General features: G+C 37.9%; 1 protein-coding gene across 3 annotated transcripts in view; it reads left to right on the top strand.

Moving 5' to 3' along the window:
- Nucleotides 1-23,803, top strand: part of KIAA1328 (KIAA1328 ortholog) — a 343,953-nt gene that overhangs the window by 118,235 nt on the left and 201,915 nt on the right. For all 3 annotated transcript variants that reach the window (XM_066246454.1, XM_066246456.1, XM_066246455.1), the window contains exon 6: nt 16,601-16,728. In XM_066246454.1, the coding sequence (XP_066102551.1) occupies nt 16,601-16,728 (128 nt within the window). The remainder of the gene's footprint in view (nt 1-16,600; nt 16,729-23,803) is intronic.

Here is a 23,803-nt window from a genome sequence, read left to right as displayed (position 1 = left end):
GACTGATGTGGTGAAACGGGAGTTGTGAGGAAATTGGACATATTTAATAAGGTCATGTTGGCCACATGCCTTTTCAGTAAAATGGGATGTACTTAAAAATGAGTAAATTTCTTGCTTTCAAATGCAGTTGCTTAAGCAATTACTCCCTAGTTATTCCACTATAAGTTTTTTCTTTATTCACATCATACAGCGTTATAATTTATGTTTCAACTGTCAAACATAATTTAGAAAACTTGAGAGGGGAGGGAAAGTCTTTTTATTCATATTTGTACTCTTTCTTTTCTTTTATCCTGATGTTTTAGAATTCATTTTCTTCCTATTTATAGAACCTTTAGCCATTCTAAATTCTCATAGTTGTCCTTCCATCTGAGAATTTCTTGATTTTTCCTGCATTTTTGAAGACTATTTTTGCTGGATATAGAATCCTAGGGTTGACAGGTATTTTCTTGCAGCACTTGAAAAATGTGCTAATTTCTTCTGCCTCTGGCCATGTTTTGTGATGAAAATCCACTGTCATTCCATTTTCCTCCATTTAAATGAAGCGCTGCTTCTCTCTTGCTTTCAAGATTTTTCTTTGTCTTTAGTTTTAAAAGTTTGATTATAATATGTCTTGGCATGGACTTCATTGAATTTAACCTGTTTGAGGTTTACTTGGCTTTTTTATTCTGTAGATCTATGGTTCTTGCCAAATTTGGGAAATTTTCAGGCATTAGTTCTCCATATACTTTTCTAGCTCCCCACTCCTTCTGCTGTTTCTGCAACTCCAAGACAAAAATGCTAGATTTTTTGTTACAGCCCTACAGGGCCCCAAGTCTCTGTTCTTCTGTTATTTTCTCACCATTGTTAAATTGGATAATAGTGTATGTATTCTATCTTCAGATTCACTAATTCTATTCTATGTCATCTTCGTTCTGTTGTTGAGCCCATCCAGTAAGTTTCATTTATTCTGGTTATTGTATTTTTCAGTACTAAAGTTTTCATTTGATTGTTCTTTATATACATAGTTTATATATATTTTTGGTAACACTTTTTCATTTGTTTTAAGCATTTTTGTAATTATGTATTGAAGCATTTCATGATGGCTACTTTAAAATTTTTGTCAGATAATTCCAGTATCTGTGTCGTTTCAGTATTGGCATATGTTGATTATCTTTTCTCATTCAAGTTGCGATTATTCTGGTTCTTGGTATGGTAAGTTATTTTTAGTTGTATTCTAGACATTTTGGATATTGTATTATAGTCTTATTTAAATCATATCTTTAAGTAGACCTTTTCTGACATCACACCAATAGAGAAAAAGGAGGTTCCACTTCATTACTTTTATTTTTATTTATTTATTTATTTGTGACAGAGACAGAGAGAGGGACAGATAGGGACAGACAGACAGGAAGGGAGAGATATGAGAAGATCAGTCTTTTGTTGTGTCACCTTAGCTGTTCATTGATTGCTTTCTCATATGTGCCTTGACCAGGGGGCTATAGCAGACTAAGTGACCCCTTGCTCAAGCCAGTGACCTTGGGCTCAAGCTGGTGAGCCTTGCTCAAACCAGATGAATCGCTCTCAAAGCTGGTGGCCTCGAAGTTTCAAACCTGGATCCTCCGCATCCCAGTTCAATGCTCTATCCACTGCACCACCGCCTGATCAGGCCACCTCATTATTTTTAGGTAAAGAATGAAGTGCAGGGTCCTTACTCAGCTTCCTCCTTTGACACCCAGGGACAGGTGGGTACCTCACTGCTGCCCGGTGTGAGGGGGAGTTCTCCATGCTAGATCTCTGCTGAGAAGGACAGGGGCTTCCCAAATGGTCTCTGCTGTTACTACTGATATGTCCTGAAATTCTTGGCTTTCCATTCAGTTTCCTCTGACACCTCTAGCAAAGCAGGACACCTAATTAAAACTAGATAGTGGTGGAGGGTCAAGCTCCCTATGAATCCTCTACTGATCATCATGAAGGTAAAGGATGTGGAAAAGGTAGTCATACCATCAGGGATTCAAGTACTGGCTCCCCACTCAGTCTTCTCTGATACACCTCAGCAGAAAAAGGAGGGTGAGGTAGAGGGCACCTAGGAAGTCTTAGGCTTTATGGAGGGAGGTGGGGATGGCTTGTAGTGTTTTCTAGGGTGTTTGGCTAGAGTGAGGCAGTTCTTATCTAAACATTCTCTGTTTTGCTAGGCAAGGTCCCCTTTTCTTTTGGCAAGCTGCTCTTGGATTTTTTTTTCATGTGTCTATTGGCATTTCTGGGATGTTGACTTCTCCAACACCCAGCTCAGGGTATATGAAGCAAAAACAAAATGAGGCTACTCACCACTGTGTTGCTCCTCAGGTTCTAAGGCCTCTGGCCAGTCTATCAACTTCTCTCCATCTTCCTGAATCTTCTTATATTTGTTTTATATATGATATCCAGGGCTCCATCTTGAATGGAACCAGAAATTCCACTGAACTTATTTTTTCTTAAAAAGTTTTTCTCTGGCTACTAATATTGACTCCATTTTCTGAACATATCCTTTGTATTTAGATGTCTTATCTTAGTCCAAGAGGATATTTTTCTTCCTTCTATTGCAGACATAGATGAACTGATTTAGCCAAGACTGATTGTTTAAGAAAAATCACCACTGGACAGAGACTAAATAGAGAAATTTTCTGCTTCCTAGTGGAATTACTTAAAACAGAAAAATAAAATAGAAAAATCATTGGCTTTATTTTCTTCATTACTTTTGACTTTTACTGTAAAATGAAAACCTAGGTCTCTAGGATTGTTCTTTTAAATGCGACCTCTTGGATTAATTTGTTAGCCATCGATAATATTAAAATAGTAAGGCAAAAACCTAACTCCTTGATTTTAATGACACTGTCAAACTTTTCCCCATGAGTGTTTTGGGCTATTTCTCAATAATATTTCTTGAATGGAGGGTCAAGAAAATAATCTGATTCTTTACCAGTTTTTAAAATATCATTCTGCTAAACAATCCACAGAAGCTCAATTGTATTAGGAACCGGTGAAGTGAAGTTCTTCATAAAATGTTTTATTACCTTTAGTCTTTGCAGCATTTGCTGAGTTTAGATAATAAACCTGCACATAGGAGTTACTTAATTTTTCTCTGAGCAGTAATTTACATTTGTGAGCAGTAGCCTCAGTCATTTTCAAGGTGGCAAGAAATGAAATATTCCTACTACCTTTTTTTTACTTAACCTTAAAATGTTAGATGTGATTCCATTCTATAAGAACTCTCCTTTTTCATTCTAGTTATGAGTATTATTTTATGGAAAATAGTTCGAGTTTTACTGAGAATTATTATACTGGGTCAAAATTTCAAACTATGTTTAAAAGCGCACGCAACTCTGATAAGAATGCTGTTCCCTAAGGCCATAGCTAATGTAATGATCTGGTAGTGTTACACTGAACTCATAAGCTATACTGTAAACTTTGGCTTAAAAGTGTGTGTGGGCAAGGTAGAGGATGGATATCTATTTGAAAGTAGAAAAGAAAAAAAATGTGGTGGTTTATTTTTTTTTCTGTGCACTCTTCCCCAATATAAATTCTCAAGCCCTACAGGTAATATTTGCTAATTGCTTTTACTTCAATAGTCAGCCACAATAGAAATGTTATACTGCTCTGAAAATCTAGACTACTGCTTCCTTCCAAAGGAGAAAATGGGTTATTTCGTGTCTTATATCTTATTTTCTATATGCTTCTTTCCAAAACAAAAACTTGTGAACAAAGAGAAAAAAAACCACCACCATATTCTCAGGATGGTTTAAAGAGAGGAAGGCACGGAGTCCAATAATGTATCATACTGCAACACGGAGGAGGAGATGGGCTTCCTCCCGCTGGTATGGAGGAGGGAGGGCTCTTCGAGCTGCTGTGCACTCAGAAATGATTGTGGTCCCTGGACCAGCAATCAGTATCACTCAGAGGCTTGTTAGAAGTGTGGAGTTTTAGGCCCTACCTCGGGTCTACTGAATAAGTACCTGCTGTCTACCAAGACTCACAAATGATTCCTTTGTACATTAGTTTTGAAGAAACACTGATCTCTAGTGCTTCTGGGACATTACTACAAAAATCAGCTCCCTGGCAAAGTAACCTTGGGTAAGTTGTTATCCATTCTGTGCTGCAGATTTACTTGTAAAAGGAGAGTAATGAAAATACTTTTCTTTTTTATGAGAATCAAATACAACAATGTCTCTAAAGCACCTAGAAGTGCTTCACTCCGATGTAGCGGTTCTACTGAGTCATCCTCAGGCACTAATTCAAGTACCTATTTCTGGTGATAAGCAGTAACTGTGCAGTAGGTGATGGTGGTATCTGACTAATGAGAGAACTCTCTAATGAGGAATGTGAAGAAGGGAGAGGTGACAAGTACACAAATTATACGAGCTGCAAGATGAACTGTATGAGGAAAGTATAATACCACTGGATTACTGAGTTTGGCAAAGAGAAGATTAAGGGACCTCTTAAATTCAGTTTACATTTCCACTCAGAAATGAATGGTCTTACATAGCAGCATAAATATACATAGTTCAAGTAGACAAATATAGCAGTCAGAGGAGAGGGAGGTATCATATATATTGATATTGATAGTTCATGGAGGGTTTTAATTTAATGACGAGAACGAAACTCTTCTGCTCAAAGATAAGGAGCAGAATGAGATGACTTCTTTCTGAGAAGCTTTTAGCCTGTTCCTCATGGCTGGAGCCAGCAGGCCCCAGCTTGGTATGCTTAGCTCTGCTTCACAGCATTATACCCACAGCTTCACTTTCAGAGTCTAGAGAGCTTAGCGTGCGGACTGTTTTCAGTGGTCTGTGTTGTCAGGAACTTTCCAGTTCTGAAATTGGAAATTTTCAAGTGTTTAATCATTGTTACTGCATTTCACTTCATAAAGTAACTTCTGGTTGAGATAGAGGTATGATAACAGGCTTCTTTCCTCCTGCAATTCTAGGCTAGTTCCTGTAACTCCAAAAAGGCTGAATTGATTTAAAGCAGCCTTCCAAATGGAGAAAATACTTCTCCTTTGGGTCTAGCTGAAATATGGAACATTTAAACAAAAGATAAATTTTTAAGCAAGTTAGAAGCAAGAGAAAATGCATAGTTTTCTATAGAAATGTTTTTGCAACCTTGTCTGAAACATCTTCCATAAATGCTTGAAATTGTATATGCATAGAATACTATGTGTACAGGATACTATGAAGAAATCAAAATTCTGATCAGTCTGGCACATTGATAGCCTGCTTTTCAGGATATCTGCATATGAACTTTTAAATTAGTGTCCTTGCCTTTAAAGTTGGAGAAATAAACCTTAGGTCTTTATTGTGTAGTTGGTTTCCTGAAAAACCTCAGGGTCTGATGATCTGAACAAAAGACAATCTAAATTATCTCAGTTCCAAGTCTTGTGTCTCTGCAGGAAATGAGGTAGAGAGTATAATGCTTAGAAAATTCTTTAAAAAGCTAGTTAATTTCTCAAACTAGCTATTTTTCTGTGGCTCACATTTTTGTTGCTGTTGTTCAGACAGACTGAGCACAGCCCAGGGGAACCAGGGTGTGTGGCCTTTGACTCTTACTTCCTTTGGTAAGTACCCAGAACATTGAGTTGTCCCACTTGTTTCAGATTTTGTCTCCTCCCCAATGATTACTATCATCAGGAAATTGAAAAACACTGGCCTTACCCTGAATTTGCCATAAACTTCTCTTTTAATTAACATGAAAGTTTCAGACTTACATCAGTGGGTTGTACTCCAGCAGAGATCACAACTTAATAAAAAAGTGTCAACATTCATATGAAATTCTTGTCTGTCTCTGCTAATCAGTTCATCTTGAGATCAGCTTCTATTTTACCAGCGGTCCATGTTCAGTTGCATATATCATCATTGAGTACCAAACTCGATATGTTATTTGGACCTCCATGTTCATGTCAGAAACCATGTACACTTTTTTGAAGGAGGAGAAAAGGAAGTGAATGTGAGGAAAATGTGTCCTGGTTGGAAAGCATATTTGCTTTAGGTGGCAAATCTTGTTGAGATTGGAACAATTTAAAAACTTTGTTTTTGTTTCCTTTTTATTGAATTTATTAGGGCAAAATTGGTAAAACTTAGTAAAAATTAGAAATTGGTTAACAAAATGATGCAGGTTTCAGCTGCGCAATTCTGTACCTTGTATGTGTTCACCACCCCAAGTCAGGTCGTTATCCATCACCGTCTATACCCCTCTGCCCTCCTCCATGTCTGCCAACCCGCCTACCCCTGGCAGTCACCACACTGCGGTCCTTGTTACCCCCTCTGCCGTCCTCCACATCTGCGACCCGCCTACCCCTGGCAGTCACCACACTGCGGTCCTTGTTACCCCCTCTGCCCTCCTCCACGTCTGCCGACCCGCCTACCCCTGGCAGTCACCACACTGCAGTCCTTGTTACCCCCTCTGCCGTCCTCCACATCTGCGACCCGCCTACCCCTGGCAGTCACCACACTGCAGTCCTTGTTACCCCCTCTGCTCTCCTCCACGTCTGCCAACCTGTCTACCCCTGGCAGTCACCACACTGCGGTCCTTGTCCAGGAGTTTCTTTCTCTTTTTTTCTTTTTGTCTTGATCCTTCCACTCCCCCACCCTGCCCCGCCCCCAACAGCTATCAGCATGCTCTCTGTTTATGAGTCTGTCTCTAATTTGCATGTTAGTTCATTTTGTTCACTAGATTTCACATATGAGTGAAATTATATGGTACTTTTCTTTCTCTAACTGACTTATTTCACTTAGCGTAATACTCTCTAGGTCCACCCATGCTGTTGCAAAGGATAAGATTTTCTTCTTTTTTATAGTGGAGTAGTATTCCATTGTATAAATGTACCACAACTTTTTATCCACTCAGCTACTGATGGACACTTGGGCTGCTTCTAAATGTAGGCTATTGTAAATACAGGCAGTCCCTGGGTTATGAAGGAGAGAAGTTCTGTAGGTTTGTACTTAAGCTGAATTTGTTGGATCAGGTATATTTACCTATTAACCTTTTTAGTAGTATGAATGTTCATGTACATCCTTGTGCCTCCTGACCATCCAGAGTATGATTGTACAAAAACTTTTATTTAAAAAATGTGTAAGGCAACATTAAAAAAAGGAAAATGTATGTTCTTCTTGTATCCATAAATTGGTTATCAAACAGACATGATTTTAAGTTAATAAAACTGTAACTAGAACTAATTTCATATTTTGGAAAAAAAAACACTCGGGGGGGGGTTTGGCAAGCATGAAAAACTCACTACTGGAAGGGTTAAATAAAACTTAGGCAGATGTTTTTCTTAATACAGTATTTGTTTTTACCTTTCTGTGCATATAAATACTTAAACATCCTCAAACCTACAGACCCTATCTCGTTTGTAACCCTGGACTGCCTGTACCTCAAAAAATTAAGTGGAACTGCCTATGACATAGTGATTCCACTTCTGGGAATTTATCAGAGAAACCCAAAACACTAATTCAAAGGAATATCACCCCTATGTTCATTCCGATTTAAAAATTTTAATGAGTTAGTATTTTTAGCCATCCTCTTGGCTAGTATAAAGACCACATGCTGTGTCTATGCTTTGTTTCAGTTCTAAACTCAAAGCTAACATGACATTTAATAGGCCCTCCTTTACCTTTATTCCTTTATTCATTCTGCTAACATTTTTGACGTGCCTGCTGGGTACTAGAGAGATACCAAGATTAATATACTGTGATTTCTGGAAACACACAGGCCTGTTCAGGTGATAGTAATATAACCAAATGATTTCAGCTATGTGCCGTTTACAGTAATAAAGATGTTTATGTCTACCTATGAGGTCAGTGAACGCTTGGAGGAAAAGACATAAAAGAAAGTTTGAAAGAATAAATAGGAATTTTGTAGCATTGGATGGAGACAAAATATTCTAAGAGGAATACACATCATATGCTGTCTTTATATATTGTGTAGTTTGTAGGTGTTCAGAGTAAAGGGAGTATGTGCTATAGTGAATATCTTGGATTCTGTATTTCCTGGGAGTCTGTGACTAATGGATTGCATTAGAGTTGCAGGCGCATAGTGAGCTGTTTTTATCTCAAGATGACCCTGAATAAAACATTGCTTTCTGTCCACAGGCTTCTTTCTTTGATGTGAAAATAGCATAACTTTCATCTACCAAAACAGTGAGGGTAATGTCACCCTTGTTTTTGGCAAGGTTCACCAATAACCTCCTCAACTTCAGTCTTTAACTGGTGTGGCCTCTGCAGCGTTGGACACGTTGACTACATCTTTTTATTGATTCCCTTTCCTTTGCCTGCCCTTTATGCGTTGGCTGTTATATTGGCCCTCTTCTCTCAGTTTGAACATTCCCACAAGAGGTTTTCTGTGGTTCCTGTCATTTAAGTACTCTTAGGAGGTGCTAGCGTGGCACTACCTAGTGTTCTCGCCATTGCCTTCATCATATGTTAGTATAAGTCTGTGCTTCATTACCTGTCCTCATTGCTGGCTGGTAAGCTCACTGCAGGAGGCAGTGTTGGCCTTGATAGTCATGGTACAATAGTTCTAGCACCTAGCACAGTCTCAGATGTGAATGTACTCAGTAAATGTATCAATTTAATAAATAAATATTTATTGAACACCTATTAAATAGGCTAAGGAATTTAGTAGTAAACAAAACACACAAATATTTCTGTCCTGTGAACTTATTGTTGGATGAATGAAAGACTGAACAAATGAATGAATGAACAAATACACTGTCCCTGGACATTGTTACACCCCACGTCTTCAGCCACCACATATAAAGTGACTAACTTCCAAATGTCTGTTTTTGCTGAGACCTCCTTTCTGAATTCCAGCCCCAGGGGTTCATCTCGACTAAATGGTTCCTAGGCATCTCCGACTCTGTCTAAAACTGCACCTCCTTCCCCCAGGCCTCTTACTTCATCTGCGTTCTCTGTCTTGGTAAAGGGATCTGTTCGCTTGGTCATACATCTTGTCACCCAACTCGTAAGTTTACAGTGCCTTGAATTTCCCTGTAGAACCCTTCCCCCCAACTCCTACCACTGTTACTTCAGTTGAGGCCTCTCTCATCTCTTGATCTCTTGGTTAGACTGTTGTAGCAAGTTTCTGGTTGCTTTGATTCTAGTCTTAAGCCCTACAAACTGTCCTTCACATTCCTATGAAAGGTGCTTTTATCAAATGCAACTGAGCTGTAGGACATCAGTGAGTTATATAGAAATAAAATGCAAATATCTTAGTGTAACATTCAAGATCTGACCCATGTTTATCTTTGCAGCCTCTTTACTTATTCTCCGTATTCATGACCAGTGAACCATCCTTTCTATACTACTTCTATTTCCCTTAATGTGCTTGTTTGCCTCATTTCTCTGTGCCTTTGCTCCTGATGCCGAGGGTAGTCCCACCTCCCTACCCACTTTACCTACATGGTTCTTTTCCAAAATTCAGTTCTGGGGTTACAGCGTCTCCGGAGCCTTTCCTGACCTCCCCCCAGTGTGGTCAAAGTGACCTCTCACCTCCAGCTGAATTTCCACTGTGCCCTATGTTTAAGTGTCTCCCCTAGAATATGTTATCTTCATTTGTTTAACTCTCTCTAAGCCTCTTGATTTTTTATCCCCAGCTTTATTGAGTATTTTTGACATACAACTTTGTATAAGTATAAGGTGTAAAGTGTGATTACTACTAACACAATAGCTTTAACACCTCCATTATCTCACATAGTTGTGTGTGTGTGTATCTATTACTTATCTTACTCATCTTAAAACTGGAAGACCTTCCTTCATTTGGCACCTTATTAGATTATTATTACTGAGGACCAGACCCGAGTATTCCAGACATTCAAGGCAAAGGCGGGGCGGCTGATGGGGTGATCTCTGCTGCACCAGAGGCGTTCTTCCAGCATAAGACCATCCTTGTCCACTCTGGCAGCCTACTAGTCGTATGTCCTCTCCTCTGGTCGTTCTTCCGCCACCTCTGATTTTTCTCTCACAGAGCTTTTATTCTTTCATCTCACTATTTATTCTGCTCTAATCTTTCATTTTATTTTTCTATATACAGTAGTCCGCCCTTATTCATTGGGATATGTTCTGAGACTCCAGCAGATGCTAAAACCAGATAATACTGAACCCAAATATACTATGGTTTCTTTATACATACATACCTATAATAAAGCTTAATTTATAAATTAGGCACAGTAAGAGATATAGAATACTAATAATAAAATAGCATAATGACAATATACTGTAATGAGTTATATAAATGTGGTCTCAATTGTATTATACTCACAATTTTTTGCAAATCTTTTTTTATTAAATTTATTGGGGTGACATTGGTTAATAAAATTATATAGGTCTCAAATGTACGATTGTATAATACATCATCTGTATATTGCATTGTATATTCTCCACCCAGAAGTTAATCTTCTATTGCCATATTTGACCCCCCTTTCTCTCTGGTAACCACCATAATGTCTGTGTCTATGAGTTTTTGCTTATCTTGTTATTTGTTGCTTTCAGTTTTATATCCCACATATGATTGAAATCGTGGTTTTTTGCTTTTTCTGTCTTATTCTGCTTAGCATGATACTCTCAAGGTCCATCCATATTGTTGCAAATGGCAATATTTCATCTTTTCTTATGACTGATATTCCATTGTATATATGCACCACATCTTCATTATCCAGTCATCTATTAAAGGACATTTCTGTTGTTTCCATATCTTCTTAAGGACCCTAGGATTTTCAGAATGGTTAGAGAGCATTGGCTTCAAGTTAAAGTCACCAGCTACATTAGTCCCTAAAAAAAGATTCAGACTGTCCTTTGAAGTTTTGACATCGGGCATTGACTTCTCTCTAGCTATGATACTCCAAAACAGCGTCTTCTTCCAATATAAGTCTGTCTTGTCTACATTAAAAATACTGTATGTTGTTAGGTATAGCCACTTTCATTAATTATCTTAGCTAGGTCTTCTGGATAATTTGCTACAGCTTCTACATCAGCATTTACTGCTCCCCTGTGTACTTTTATGTTCAGGAGACCCTTTTTTCCTTAAACCTCATGAACCAACCTCTGCTAGCTTCAATTTTTTCCTTCTTTTTTTTTTTTTTTTGTGTGTGTGTGTGACAGAGACAGACAGAGAGACAGAGAAAGGGACACATAGGGACAGACAGGAAGGGAGAGAGATGAGAAGCATCAACTCTTCGTTGCGGCACCTTAGTTGTTAATTGATTGCTTTCTCATATCTGCCTTGGGCAGGGGACTACAGCGGACCAAGTGACCCCTTGCTCAAGCCAGTGACCTTGGGTTCAAGCTGGTGAGCTTTGCTCAAACCAGATGAGCCCGCGCTCAAGCTGGCGACCTCGGGGCTTCAAATCTGGGTCCTCTGTGTCCGGGTCCAACGCTCTATCCACTGCGCCACTGCTTGGTCAGGCTTCAATTTTTTTCTTGTGCACCTTCTTCATAGGGCCCTGCTGTGGGTTAGGCTTTGGCTTAAGTGAATGTTGTTGCTGACTTAGTCATCTCTCCATACCACTAATACTCCCCCCATATTAGCAGTAAGGCTGTTGCACTTTATCACTCATGTGTTCACTGTAGTAGCACTTTTTTTTTTTTTTCCTGAAGTTGGAAACGGGGAGGCAGACAGACTCCCGCATGCGCCTGACTGGGATCCACCCAGCATACCCACCAGGGGGTGATGCTTTGCCCATCTGGGGTGTTGCTCGGCCGGAACCAGAGCCATTCTAGCGCCTGAGGCAGAGGCCACAGAGCCATCCCCAGCACCCGGGCCAACTTTGCTCCAATGGAGCCTTGGCTGCGGGAGGGGAAGAGAGAGACAGAGAGGAAGGAGAGGGGGAGGGGTGGAGAAGCAGATGGGCGCTTCTCCTGTGTGCCCTGGCCAGGAATCGAACCCAGGACTCCTGCATGCCAGGCCGACGCTCTACCACTGAGCCAACCGGCCAGGCCTGTATTAGCACTTTTTTTTTTTTATAAATAAATTTTTATTTTATTTTATTTTTTTAATTTATTCATTTTAGAGAGGAGAGGGAGAGACAGAGAGAGAGAGAGAGGAGAGATAGAGAAAGAGAAGGGGGGAGGAGCTAGAAGCATCAACTCCCATATGTGCCTTGACCAGGCAAGCCTAGGGTTTCGAACCGGTGACCTCAGCATTTCCAGGTCGACGCTTTATCCACTGTGCCACCAAAGGTCAGGCCATAAATTTTTATTTTAATGGGATGATATCAATAAATCAGGGTACATATATTCAAAGAAAACATTTCCAGGTTATCTTGTCATTTAGTTCTGTTGCATACCCATCACCCAAAGAGAGATCGTCCTCCGTCACCCTCTATCCAGTTTTCTTTGTACCCCTCCCCCTCCCCCTCTCCCTCCTCCCCTCCCCCCATCCCCCATAACCACCACACTCCTGTCCATGTCTCTTAGTCTCATTTTTATGTCCCACCAATGTATGGAATCCTGCAGTTCTTGTTTTTTTCTGATTCACTTATTTCACTCCGCATAATGTTATCAAGATTCCACCATTCTGCTGTAAGTGATCCGATGTCATCATTTCTTCTAGCTGAATAGTATGCCATGGTGTATATGTGCCCCATCTTCTTTATCCAGTCTTCTATTTTTTTTTTACAGTGATTACAAGCCTTTAAGCAAACTCTTGGCCAATTCAGCAAGAATCCATAAAAGAGTAGTGTCCTTAACATGTTCACCAAGTCCAAGTTGGCCCCATCACCATGCCAAATCCCTGAAAAATGCAACCCAACCACAGTTCAGTCTGTTAGGAGCTGTCACAGGGAGCAGGAGTCCAGGAAAAGTCCCCATCCAGGAAAAGTCCTCATGGCACTGGAATTGTTGTCACCATTCTATACTTTGCAGCTCATGTCCAAGTCCCAATGACCGCTGCTTCTAGCTGGTAATGATTCAGGTAGACTGGAAAAGCCATTTGCAGCATGCGTGGATATGGAGCTTCTGTTCTCCTCTGCCTGGAGAGATGAGACCAGGTTGCTTTTCCCTGGAGCTCTGCGACTGTGGCATGGTAAAGAGAACCTTGGGATACACTAAGCTGGGTGGCAAAGGTAGATTCATAATAGAAGTTGGCAAAAGGGGGAAAGAGAGCTCTAAATATAGTAGCACTTTTAATTGTCTTCAAGAACTTCTTTACATTTACAACTTGACTGATGCAAGATGCCTAGCTTTCGGTCTATCTCAACTTTGGACGTGCCTTTCTTACTAAGCTTAGTCATTTCCAACTTTGATATAAAGAGAGAGATGTACGAGTCTTCCTTTACTTGAACACTTAGAGGCTGTTGTAAGTTATTAATTGGCCTAATTTTAATATTACTTTCTCTCAGAGAATAAGGAAACCCAAGCAGAGAGATAGAGGCAGGATAACCAACCGTCAGTGGAGCACTCAGACACGCACATTTATCAAGTGAATTTGCATTCATATATGGGCATGGTTCCTCTTACCCCCCCCAAATTACAATAGTAACATCAAAGATCTCCAATCACAGATCACTGTAACAAATATAATAATTAAAAAGTTTAAAAACTTGTGAAAATTTCTAAAATATGACACAGAGACACAAAGTGATTAAATGCTGTTGGAAAAAAATGGCGCTCATCGCCTGGCTCGACACAGGGTTGCCCCAGACCTTCAGTTTGTGAAACGCACAGTAATGTAGGGCTCAGTAAAATGAGTGCGCCTGTAATTTGTCTCCAAGTGCTGACATCTAACTCGTAAGCTGAATAATGGTGCTAGATTCTTTGAGAATACAATTCCTATCCTGTGCCCAGGCTTATATATTCACCTACTATGAACATCACTGCCTATGATAACAGCTAGAATAAAAAAACAACTTGTTATATACATCATAGCTGGCAAAGACCACAAATCATTCCTGTCTTTTGGAGCTTTCTGACAAAAAGCACAGAAATGTAAAACTAGCCTGATCTGATATGTTTGACTTTTAAAAATATTAGCTTATTTAGACACTGTTCATTCTGTTGTTATTGTTTTTAAGATCCTGAGTATTCAACAAACTCATCTAATTAATGTATTCTTTGAGCTTAGTAACCTCTCCTTTCATTATGAACTAGTCTCTCTTCTACAAGCCATCTCTGATTCCTTTTTTTATTAAAGATTAATAATGAGAATAACAAAGCAAAGGGTTATTTATGTAGTCATGATTGGCAAAGGTTATTAGAACAGGAATCTGCCCAGAAGCAATGATTAGGTTATGAAAATGTTACAGAATACTGAAACCAATCACCATTTTTGACATTTAAGAAATACGGTTTCCACTTGAATCATGATGACCTGTTGTAAAAGTGTTTATACAGAATAATCTCATTGGACAGTAATTTTAATACCAATAGCATACATAATAATTAAGTGTAAGGGGGAGATTCAGAAATGAACTGAGAGAAAAATGGGCCAGGGGAGGAAATTACCACAATGAAAAACTGAGGAACAGAACTCTCTCTTGGATAGAACTGTTAGTCTCTCGGATACCTGATCTATACAGTGAGGTGACCTTTCCCATTTATTATCTTCATCTTGAGTACTTTGCAAGTTTGAATAGCTGTTGGAGAGGGTACCTCAAGTTAGGTTAGGTTGCTGTGCTCTTCATACTAGTCTGTAAAAAGTATAAGGAGGTATATGGACAGAAAATGTCCTCATGGTGGTTTTATTCAAGAAACACTGACTTAGCAACATTGTGTAAAACCAAACAAATTAGACAAAAATCTAACTATATCCCTTTTTTGTTAAATATAGTCAGAGGTTTGTAAATTAGGCAGTAATTTTGCCAGAACAATACCATCACTTCTACACTGAATTTTTTTGTTTTTGTTTTAACAGCTTTATTGAGGTATAAGTCACATATAATAAAATTTACCCTTTTGAATTCTGTCTATGACTCAGTGGTTTTGAGTGTATCCCTAAAGCTGTGCAAAGACAACATCTAATTCCAGAGCACATTTGTTACCTTCCCCATAAAACTCATAGCCATTAGCAGTTGCTTTCTATTTTCCTCCCTCAGACTCTCATAACCACTATGCACTTTCTGTCTGTATGGATTTGCCTATCCTGGACATTTCTTTTTCTTCACTTCAGCTTTTCTCATATAATAGCTTCTTTAAAAACTTGGAGAAGAGAATAGAAAGTGGATATGGATGACTGTAACTCTTATATGTAATCTGGTACGCTTAGAACTGAGTATTCTTTCCCCTGGCTCATTGGAAGAGATATTTAAAACAGAAAGAACAGCAACAGCTTCATATAATGAAGTCATATAACATATAGTATTTTGTGTCTTGCTTCTTGAGCATAATATATTGAAGATTCATTCATACAGTAGCATGTAGCAATACTTGGTTTCTTTTTATGGCTGAATAATATTTCATTGCATAGATATACCACATTTTGTTTATCCATTTATCACTTGGTGGACATTTAGGTGTTTTCACATTTTTACTATTATAAATAATGCTGCTCTGAATATGCATGTTTTTACGTGGAGTATTTACATAAAAATACAAGGTTTTACGTGGCATATATTTTCACTTCTCTTGGATATATACCTAGAAGTGGAATTGCTTGGTCATATGGTAACTCCCTGTCTAACTTTTTGAGGCACTGCTCAATTATTTTCTAAAGCAGCAACACCTTTTACTTTCCCATCAGCTATGTGGGAGGATTCTCATGTTTCCATATTCCTGTCAATATGTATTATTGTCAGTCTTTTAGATTATAGATATCCTAATAGGTATAAAGTGGTATCTCACTGTGGTTTTTTATTTGCATTTCCCTAATTGCTAATAATATCAGGCATCTTTTCTTGTGCTGTTGGCCACTTGCTTATGTTCTTTTGGGAAATGCCTATTCAAGTCCTTTACCCATTTTTAATTAGGTAATAGTTTTTATTGTTGACGCATGGAAGGTCTTTTTATATTCTGGATATCAGACCCTTACATACAGAGTGGGGCAAAAGTAAGATTATTGTTGTTTGTGTAGAAAATAATATAATGAATAGTAATACAAGAATAAACTCTATGTTTCAATACTCACAACTATAAAACCTGTATATGATTTGCAAATATTTTCTCTCATGCTATAGGTTGTCTTTTCAATTTCTTAAAAGCACACTTTAATTGTGAAGTCCAATATGTTTATTTATTCTTTGGTTGCTGTATTTTAAGTGACCATTGCTTAATCCATAATCACAAATATTTACTTTTATAATTTTTATAGTTTTAGCTCTTATCTTTAGGTCAGTAATTCATTTTCAGTTAGTTTTATATATGGTGTGAGGTAGGAGTCCAACCTCATTCTTTTGCATGTGTTTGCATTTGTTTTTATTTATTCAAATTTAAATGTTTAGAGATAAATGTCTCTTCAAATGAGATGCCCATTGCTAGTCTGTGTTATTATTTCATTGGGGGAGTATATATTATTGTGTTCATCTGAAGATTACACTTACCTGCATTCTCTCCAAATATGGCTGCATTTCTATCTCTATATTGCTTATTGGAACATGCAAAGCAACACTCATTGATATATCAATAATTTGAATAAATATATTAGTTTTTTCCTTAATTTGCAATCTTACCTCTTCAGCTACAGTATAGAGAATGCCAAGAACTTCTAAGCCTCTATCAGAAATATCTATCAGAACAGCAGGAGAAGCTCACCACATCTCTCTCAGAACTTGGTGCTGCCAGAATTCAGGAACAACAGGTAAGCATCTTTATTCTCACCTTTTCTTGTCTTGAATGGATCAGCAAGATATCAGAAGAGTTATCTGCCTCTTTAATGTCTCACAGTACATACAGAGTGGGGCAAAAGTAGGTTTAGAGTTGTTCATATGAAAAATAATGTAATAATCAATAACACAAAAATAACTTCGTGTACTCACAACTGTAAGCCTACTTTTGCCCCATCCTGTCATATTGTACTGAAATAAGGAAATACAGCACATGATTGAGCTAGTGTCTTTTACTTCCCTCTTTCCCTTTACTCTCCTATTTCTTGGGGCTCAGAGGGAAGGAATGATTTCTTGAAGCAGGCTGGGGATCAGTGTGGAAGCTCCTGGTTGTATCAAAGCACAGCAGGAATAGTAAAGAAAACTCAAGGCTCTGGTGCTTAATGACGATGAGGTGGGCTCTTTGTCACTCATTCTCCTATGGAAAACACTAATCAGTCTTTCCTAACTCATCCTTGCATTTTTATAATAAAAGTGACTTGGAAACTTACAAAAGCTTGAATTGGATAAATTTAAAGTATTTTGCATGATTTTATGTTTGTATATATATGCATTAATCACATAAATATATATGAGTGTTTGGAGATAAATATTTACATTTGTGTCATCAAATAGTGTATATTGTATAATTAAACAAATGTTCAGAACCTTGCCAGTTTGTGATGGGAGACAAGCTTTAAAGACTACTTCTCTCGGCCCTGGCCGGTTGGCTCAGCGGTAGAGCGTCGGCCTGGCGTGCAGGGGACCCAGGTTCGATTCCGGCCAGGGCACACAGGAGAAGCGCCCATCTGCTTCTCCACCCCTCCCCCTCTCCTCCTCTCTGTCTCTCTCTTCCCCTCCCGCAGCGAGGTTCCATTGGAGCAAAGATGGCCCGGGCACTGGGGATGGCTCCTTGGCCTCTGCCCCAGGCGCTAGAGTGGCTCTGGTCACAACAGAGCGACGCCCTGGAGGGGCAGAGCATCGCCCTTGGTGGGCGTGCCGGGTGGATCCCAGTCTGGCGCATGCGGGAGTCTGTCTGACTGTCTCTCCCCATTTCCATCTTCAGAAAAAAATACAAAAAAAAAAAAAAAGACTACTTCTCTCTAGCAAGTAATACTTGATTGCATTGTTATATGCATGAGTTTAAATCTTCAAATGGATGAAGCTAAGCCTTATATAATATATTAGTATATATTATATATTAATATATATTAATGTCTTATGTGTTATATAATATATATTTACAACATAAATATATTATTATATGTATATTAAAATATAGTATGCATTATATGTGTTATATATAGTAGAGTCAGAGTTATTCATATTAAGTATTAAAGCATGGATAATATACTCAGATATTATCCTCCCCCTTGAATAATATCAGGTCCTGAATGTTTTTTGCAACCCTTCTAAAACACAACATTGCTAATCAACCTACAGACATTTCTCTCGAATGAGTTAAGAGTTTTGGCCAAGAGTGACCTGTGGTGGTGCAGTGGATAAAGTGTTGACCGGGAACACTGAGGTTGCTGGTTCAAACCCCTGGGCTTGCCTGGTGAAGGCACATACAGGAAGCAACTATTATGAGTAGATGCTTCCCACTTCTCCCCCCTCTTTCTCTTTCTCTCTCTCTCTCTCTCTCTCCCCCCCCCTCCCTCTCCATAAAACAAAATCTAAAATCTAAAAAAAAAAGTTTTGGCCAAAACTCTAGTTTTGATCTTAAAGTTTGGACATATAGGAAAGTTATTTTTTTTTTCTTAAAGAAATGATTTTGCTAGTGTGGTAAAACTTATATTTTAAAATATGGTTTTTTTCTGAATTCACATTTATAAAAAGTGACCAAAGTATGAATGGTCTGTTCGTATTCTGATTTGAAATATTTTCTTTTGTTCTGTTTTCTGAAAACCTAGGTTATAAAATGATGCAGAAGAAAGTGACAGTTAATCTTGATTGTTTATATGGATTTTTCCTGCCACTTTGAAAACAGCAGGCAGTTTTTAAGGTGGTCCTTCTCTATTGCTTTCTTGGGTGCGCTAGAGAAAACTATTGTGTGAAGATCAGATTTTTAACCTTTGTTTTTTGCGTTTTCACTTCCCACTTGAGCATGGCAGGTGTGTTAGTGGGCACAAAAGTGAAGGGCAGCCTTATCAAGGGTATTATCAAGGGTATGTGAAGGGAGGCGGAGGGCCTTTCAGTGGCTAGTATAGAGCTTTATGACCTTAAGGATATAGACAGAGAGTCAAGAAATTGTCACTAGGGGGCTCTAAAGACATCTGGATAAGAAGGCCTAACCTTTTTTTTCTATTTACCTATGAATTTAGGGGAAAAGCAAACTTTCTCAGTATTAGTATTTAAGCTACTGAATTCTGGAGCTTTCCCTAGAGACCAGTCATAATTAACACCGCCTTCCTTAACCTTAACTTTGAGGGACAAACCTTAAAAAAAAAAATCACATACTAGAATGAATGAAAATGTTGGCTGAGTATATGGAGACAATAGTATACCCTCAGAAAGAAACACTTTTATATCTTCATTTTAACTTAATTATAAGAAAAAATTAAAACCATATTTTCAAGAAGTACCTGGTAGTCAAGTTTTAGATTATGTCTTATCCATAGTACAATGAAATTGAAAGTTAAAGGCCAGTTGAACCTAAAGAGGAAAAAATAGTTTCATTTTGAATACCAAGTAGAAATTATCACCTTGTTTCCTCTGCTGTCTTGGTTATTTCTTTGTGCCAAGCTTCTCCTTTCCTATGAGAACTGGGTAAATTTGGCCAAGACGAATTTCTGTTAGAAAGGGTGAGATTGTGAGGACTCAGCCTAAATGAGGACATAATTGAGTTAAATGTCTTCTCTGTGTGCTTACAAGTGGACTGTGCTCCTCTCTGTGATAGCACCTTTTTTGTTCTTTTGTAATGAATGTTTACTTATCCACCTCCTCGCCAAGCTCTTTAGAAAACAGGCTTCCTGATGTATTTGGTCTTTGTACATTCAGAGCCTAACATTTGGCTTAATAAATACATTTAAAAATTTTTTGTAATAAGTATTTATATGGTATATACCATGTGCCAGGTACTCTAAGCTCTTAACATATATTAAGTCATTTAGTTCTCACAGTAACCCACTGAGGTTATTGTCCCTGTTTACAGAGGAGGAGCCCCAGATGGAGAGAAGGATTAGCTTGCCCAGGTCTTACAGCAGCAGATCTGGCTCCGGAGTTTCTGGAAGAAAGAAAAACAGGAAAAACTTGAGATAGCTAAAAAAATGTTTGCTTTAGATGCCCCTGCTTCTGTGACTAAACTCGTCAGCTAACATACAGGTTTTTGAGCACCAGAGCACAAATACAGTAGACGTAGTGGGAAACTATTTGCTTTTCTTACGAGTAGCCACAATGTCAGGTAAACATAAAATGTTATTTGCTCTCAAAATAAGTTTTTTAAAAAAATACTTAACTCCAGATGTTGTAATGGCGATGGTGGCAGTTCATTCTTTGTGAGGCATTCATTTGACTTTGAGAGACTTGTTCTGTTTCTTCTTTGCATTGGTTGCCATCTGGCTCAAATTGCATATGATTGCTTTTGCTTATAGTTTTATTAAATGCATAGTTCTTCCGAAGAATGCCCTGGCTTATGATTTTCTTTTTCAATTTCTGCCATTTCCTTGAAAAGAAATCGCTCTGTTTACAAGGTGAAATTTTTCCTTGTTTTCCCCCATTCTCTTTCTTGCTTTGCTTCAAAGATAAATGCATTTTACATTCATTTTGGAATTCATTACAACTTTTTCATGGTGGATTCTGTAGAGGTTTTTTACTTGTTCTGTTTAGTTTGAGATATTTCACTGTTTAGACTGTGTCTGTTACTTCATTTCCTTATCTTAAGAAACAGTACTTAGTCTTGGTCTTGGACATGGGAGTGTACTAGTTTTGCCCAGTGTACATTTTAGAATATAGCTTTTCTTATAATAATTGAGTTTTATTTTTTGTATGTGAACCTGAACTTAAACAATATCACTTCAAACTATGATGCTTATAATTTCTGTTTTGTCTTATCGAATGGCTGTGCCATTTTAGAAATGTTACGTTGTTTCCTCCATCCTCCTTATATTAATAGAAAGCCTAGGCAGCATTTGAGGAGCTTCTCCCACTATATTTCTAAGATGCTGGTATTCAAACCTAACTTACTATTTTTCATAATTCTTTATCTTTTTAGTAAGTAAATGTACAAAGGTAGATTTGGGTTCTTGAGATTTCTCCCTTTTCTGTATAATGGGTAAAATCACTATCAATTTTTAGCTAAGTGCAATGAATATTAATGAATCTCTGGTGTTCTGATCTAGCCATTCCATTCCCTTTTACAAGTATTATTTCTCTCTGGTCCCTTGCTAAACTTTTTTTGTTACTGCTCATGATTTCCTCTTTTATAGTATATATTAATAGCAAAGCAAGATACTGAAACTTAAAAACATTTTAAGTAGTTAAATTTTTAAATACCATTGTATTATAGCATCAAAATAGATAAAATACTTAGGGATAAAAGTGATCTGTACTCTGACAACTGCTGTGCAAAAGAATTTAAACACATACATGGAAAGATGTACCGTGTTTATGGGTCATAAAACCAATTCTGTTCACGTCAGTTCTTTCAAAATTGATCCTTCAATTCAACACAATACCAGCTGAAATTACAGTAGACTCTTTTTTAAGAAATTGACAGCTAATTCTGAATTTTATCTTAAAATGCTAAGGATCAAACAAAACATTTTAAAACTACCAGTAATTTAAACTGTGGTGATATAAAGATAAATAGGCCAATAGAACAGAATACAGCATCCAAAATTAGAGCTACTTATGTATAATCAGTTGTACCTAAACTTAACTGTAAAGCTTAAAGCTATAAAAGTTCTAGAAGAAAAAGTTTTTAGAATCAATACCACCAGCATTGATTCATTAAAGGAAAATTATCAAAATTAAGAACTAGTCTGCTGAAGACAGTGCTGAGAGAATGAAACTTTAAATCCCTGGCTCTGGGAAAATGTGTATAAATCACATATTTGATAAGTTTATATCCAAAATTATATGAAGAACTTTTAGAACTCAAGAAAAAAACTAGCCCCTTAGTACTTTTAGATTTTTGTTGTTGAGTTTCAAAGACTTTGCAGTGGAGAGTAACAGTATTTACCCTGTGTATACCCTCAGTACTATTTGAAATTTTACTACTTAGGTATATGAGGTAATAATATTCTGTCTGGTTTCTATAGGTCTTACCACTTACACTTTGGAGTTTCACGTTGAGACTTCTTAATATGAACTTACAGCTGTTAATAACTGTCCGAGTCCTTACTCACAGAACTATTGACTCGCTTTTCTTAGACTGCCACACTTGCTTTCAAAGTGTTCATGAAATATCATGATTTCACCCATGCCCAGTGGCAGTAAAGATTCAAATCCGATCTTGTGATCTCAAAGTCAGTACTCTTTCTATAATTAGATTCTTACTCGAAAATGAGTTTGGGGCTCTAATTTTGCTCTTCCAATGTGCTAAGGTACCAAAGAATAGAAAAATTAATATTAATATTTTAGGAAAAAGAGTTAGGTTTCTTGCCCCCTCCTTTCTGTAAGGATTGAGGGGAGAGGAATGTGGGAGTTTCCTGGCTTGCAGAGACATACTGTGTTGGAAACCCCCTTTTACTAGGAAGCTTAAAGGGCATTTTATAATTTGGGCTAAGCATACAGGAAGATTTTGTAAATATGACTTTTTATATTTGTGTGAGATTTACACCAGGTCAGGATGGCCGATAGCATTGCATTATAAATGAAAAGAAGGACCCGACTTGAGTTTCCTCTCTTCCCCCACACCTAGGGAAGAAGGTAAATAGCTAGCCAGGTGCAGGGGTGGGGGATTTGACAGGCCCTTTCCTCTCCCCTCTTTCTTTCTTTAATGGGCCATTCACAAACACTTATCCCCTGATACCATGTAAGCTTCCCCTCCCATCCTGAAAATGTATGATTAATGTACGTATATACCTCTAAACAAAGGGATGGCAGATGGACACTAAAAGATTTGGGAATGTCTTTTAATATCTAAAACAACATTTTTCACTATTGTGTTACCTTATAAGTTTTAATATGTAGGAATATTTTTTATAAATCCTATAGACGGATGTTATAACTTGTTAATGATTGTGTCATCTTCCCCTCCTCCTCTTTTTCCCCCCGCCAACCTGTGTGTGTGATCAAGTGTATATAACCTGCCTCGGGGCTATATTCAGGACTGCACAATTTGGGTCAGTTATACCCTGTGTTTGTCATATGCAGCTGACTTATTAATAAATCTTTTAATAAAACTCCTTAGAAATTCATTTGGACTTGGTGGCTCTACATAAACCTGGTGGAACAGTACTTTGCAACACCAATAATTCAGCTGTGTGCACTTAGAGAAGTCGTTTAATTTTTCTGATCTTCCATTTTTTTGACATAGAAAATGAGACCATAGAGGGAAAGAGAAGAATAATGTAAAAGGTCCTTTCTATTCTAACTTTGCCTTATTTTCTTACTCAATTTTCCTTCACTTTTCCTCTTGCTCAGTCTTTTCCCCCTTCTACATTTTTGTCTTTTTATCCCCAGTGAACTCTCCATATATCAGAAGGTCGATTATGTGTAAGTTCAATATCTCAGAAACTCTCTCTGAGGATTTCTCAGTAGGTTCCCTTGCTGGTTGGAGCCCTGTTGTCTTGTTTCTCCACCAGCAGGGTTACACTCAGATTCTACCTTTGCTCTCTATAAAGCACACCATACATTGAAACTAAAATTAATTTTTGTGACTGTCATCTCAACATGCTCAGTCAGAAAACTTGATTCTAAATTTTTACATACAGAAGCACTTGTCTTATTCTTTTGGACTCTGAGATTTCTCCTTTTCAAGAGGAGTTATTGAGTGACAAGTCTGCCCTTTTCTGCAGCTCTAAATTAACTATAGAAAAACAAACAAACACACATATCTTTAGAACCCTTAAGCACTGATTGAATTAGATAGTGGAGGTGAGGTTGCATGGCAACACTGCACAGTTT

Source organism: Saccopteryx bilineata, chromosome 11, assembly GCF_036850765.1.
Source record: "Saccopteryx bilineata isolate mSacBil1 chromosome 11, mSacBil1_pri_phased_curated, whole genome shotgun sequence".
Taxonomy (NCBI): Eukaryota; Metazoa; Chordata; class Mammalia; order Chiroptera; family Emballonuridae; genus Saccopteryx; species Saccopteryx bilineata.
This window is presented reverse-complemented; position numbering and strand designations above follow the sequence as displayed.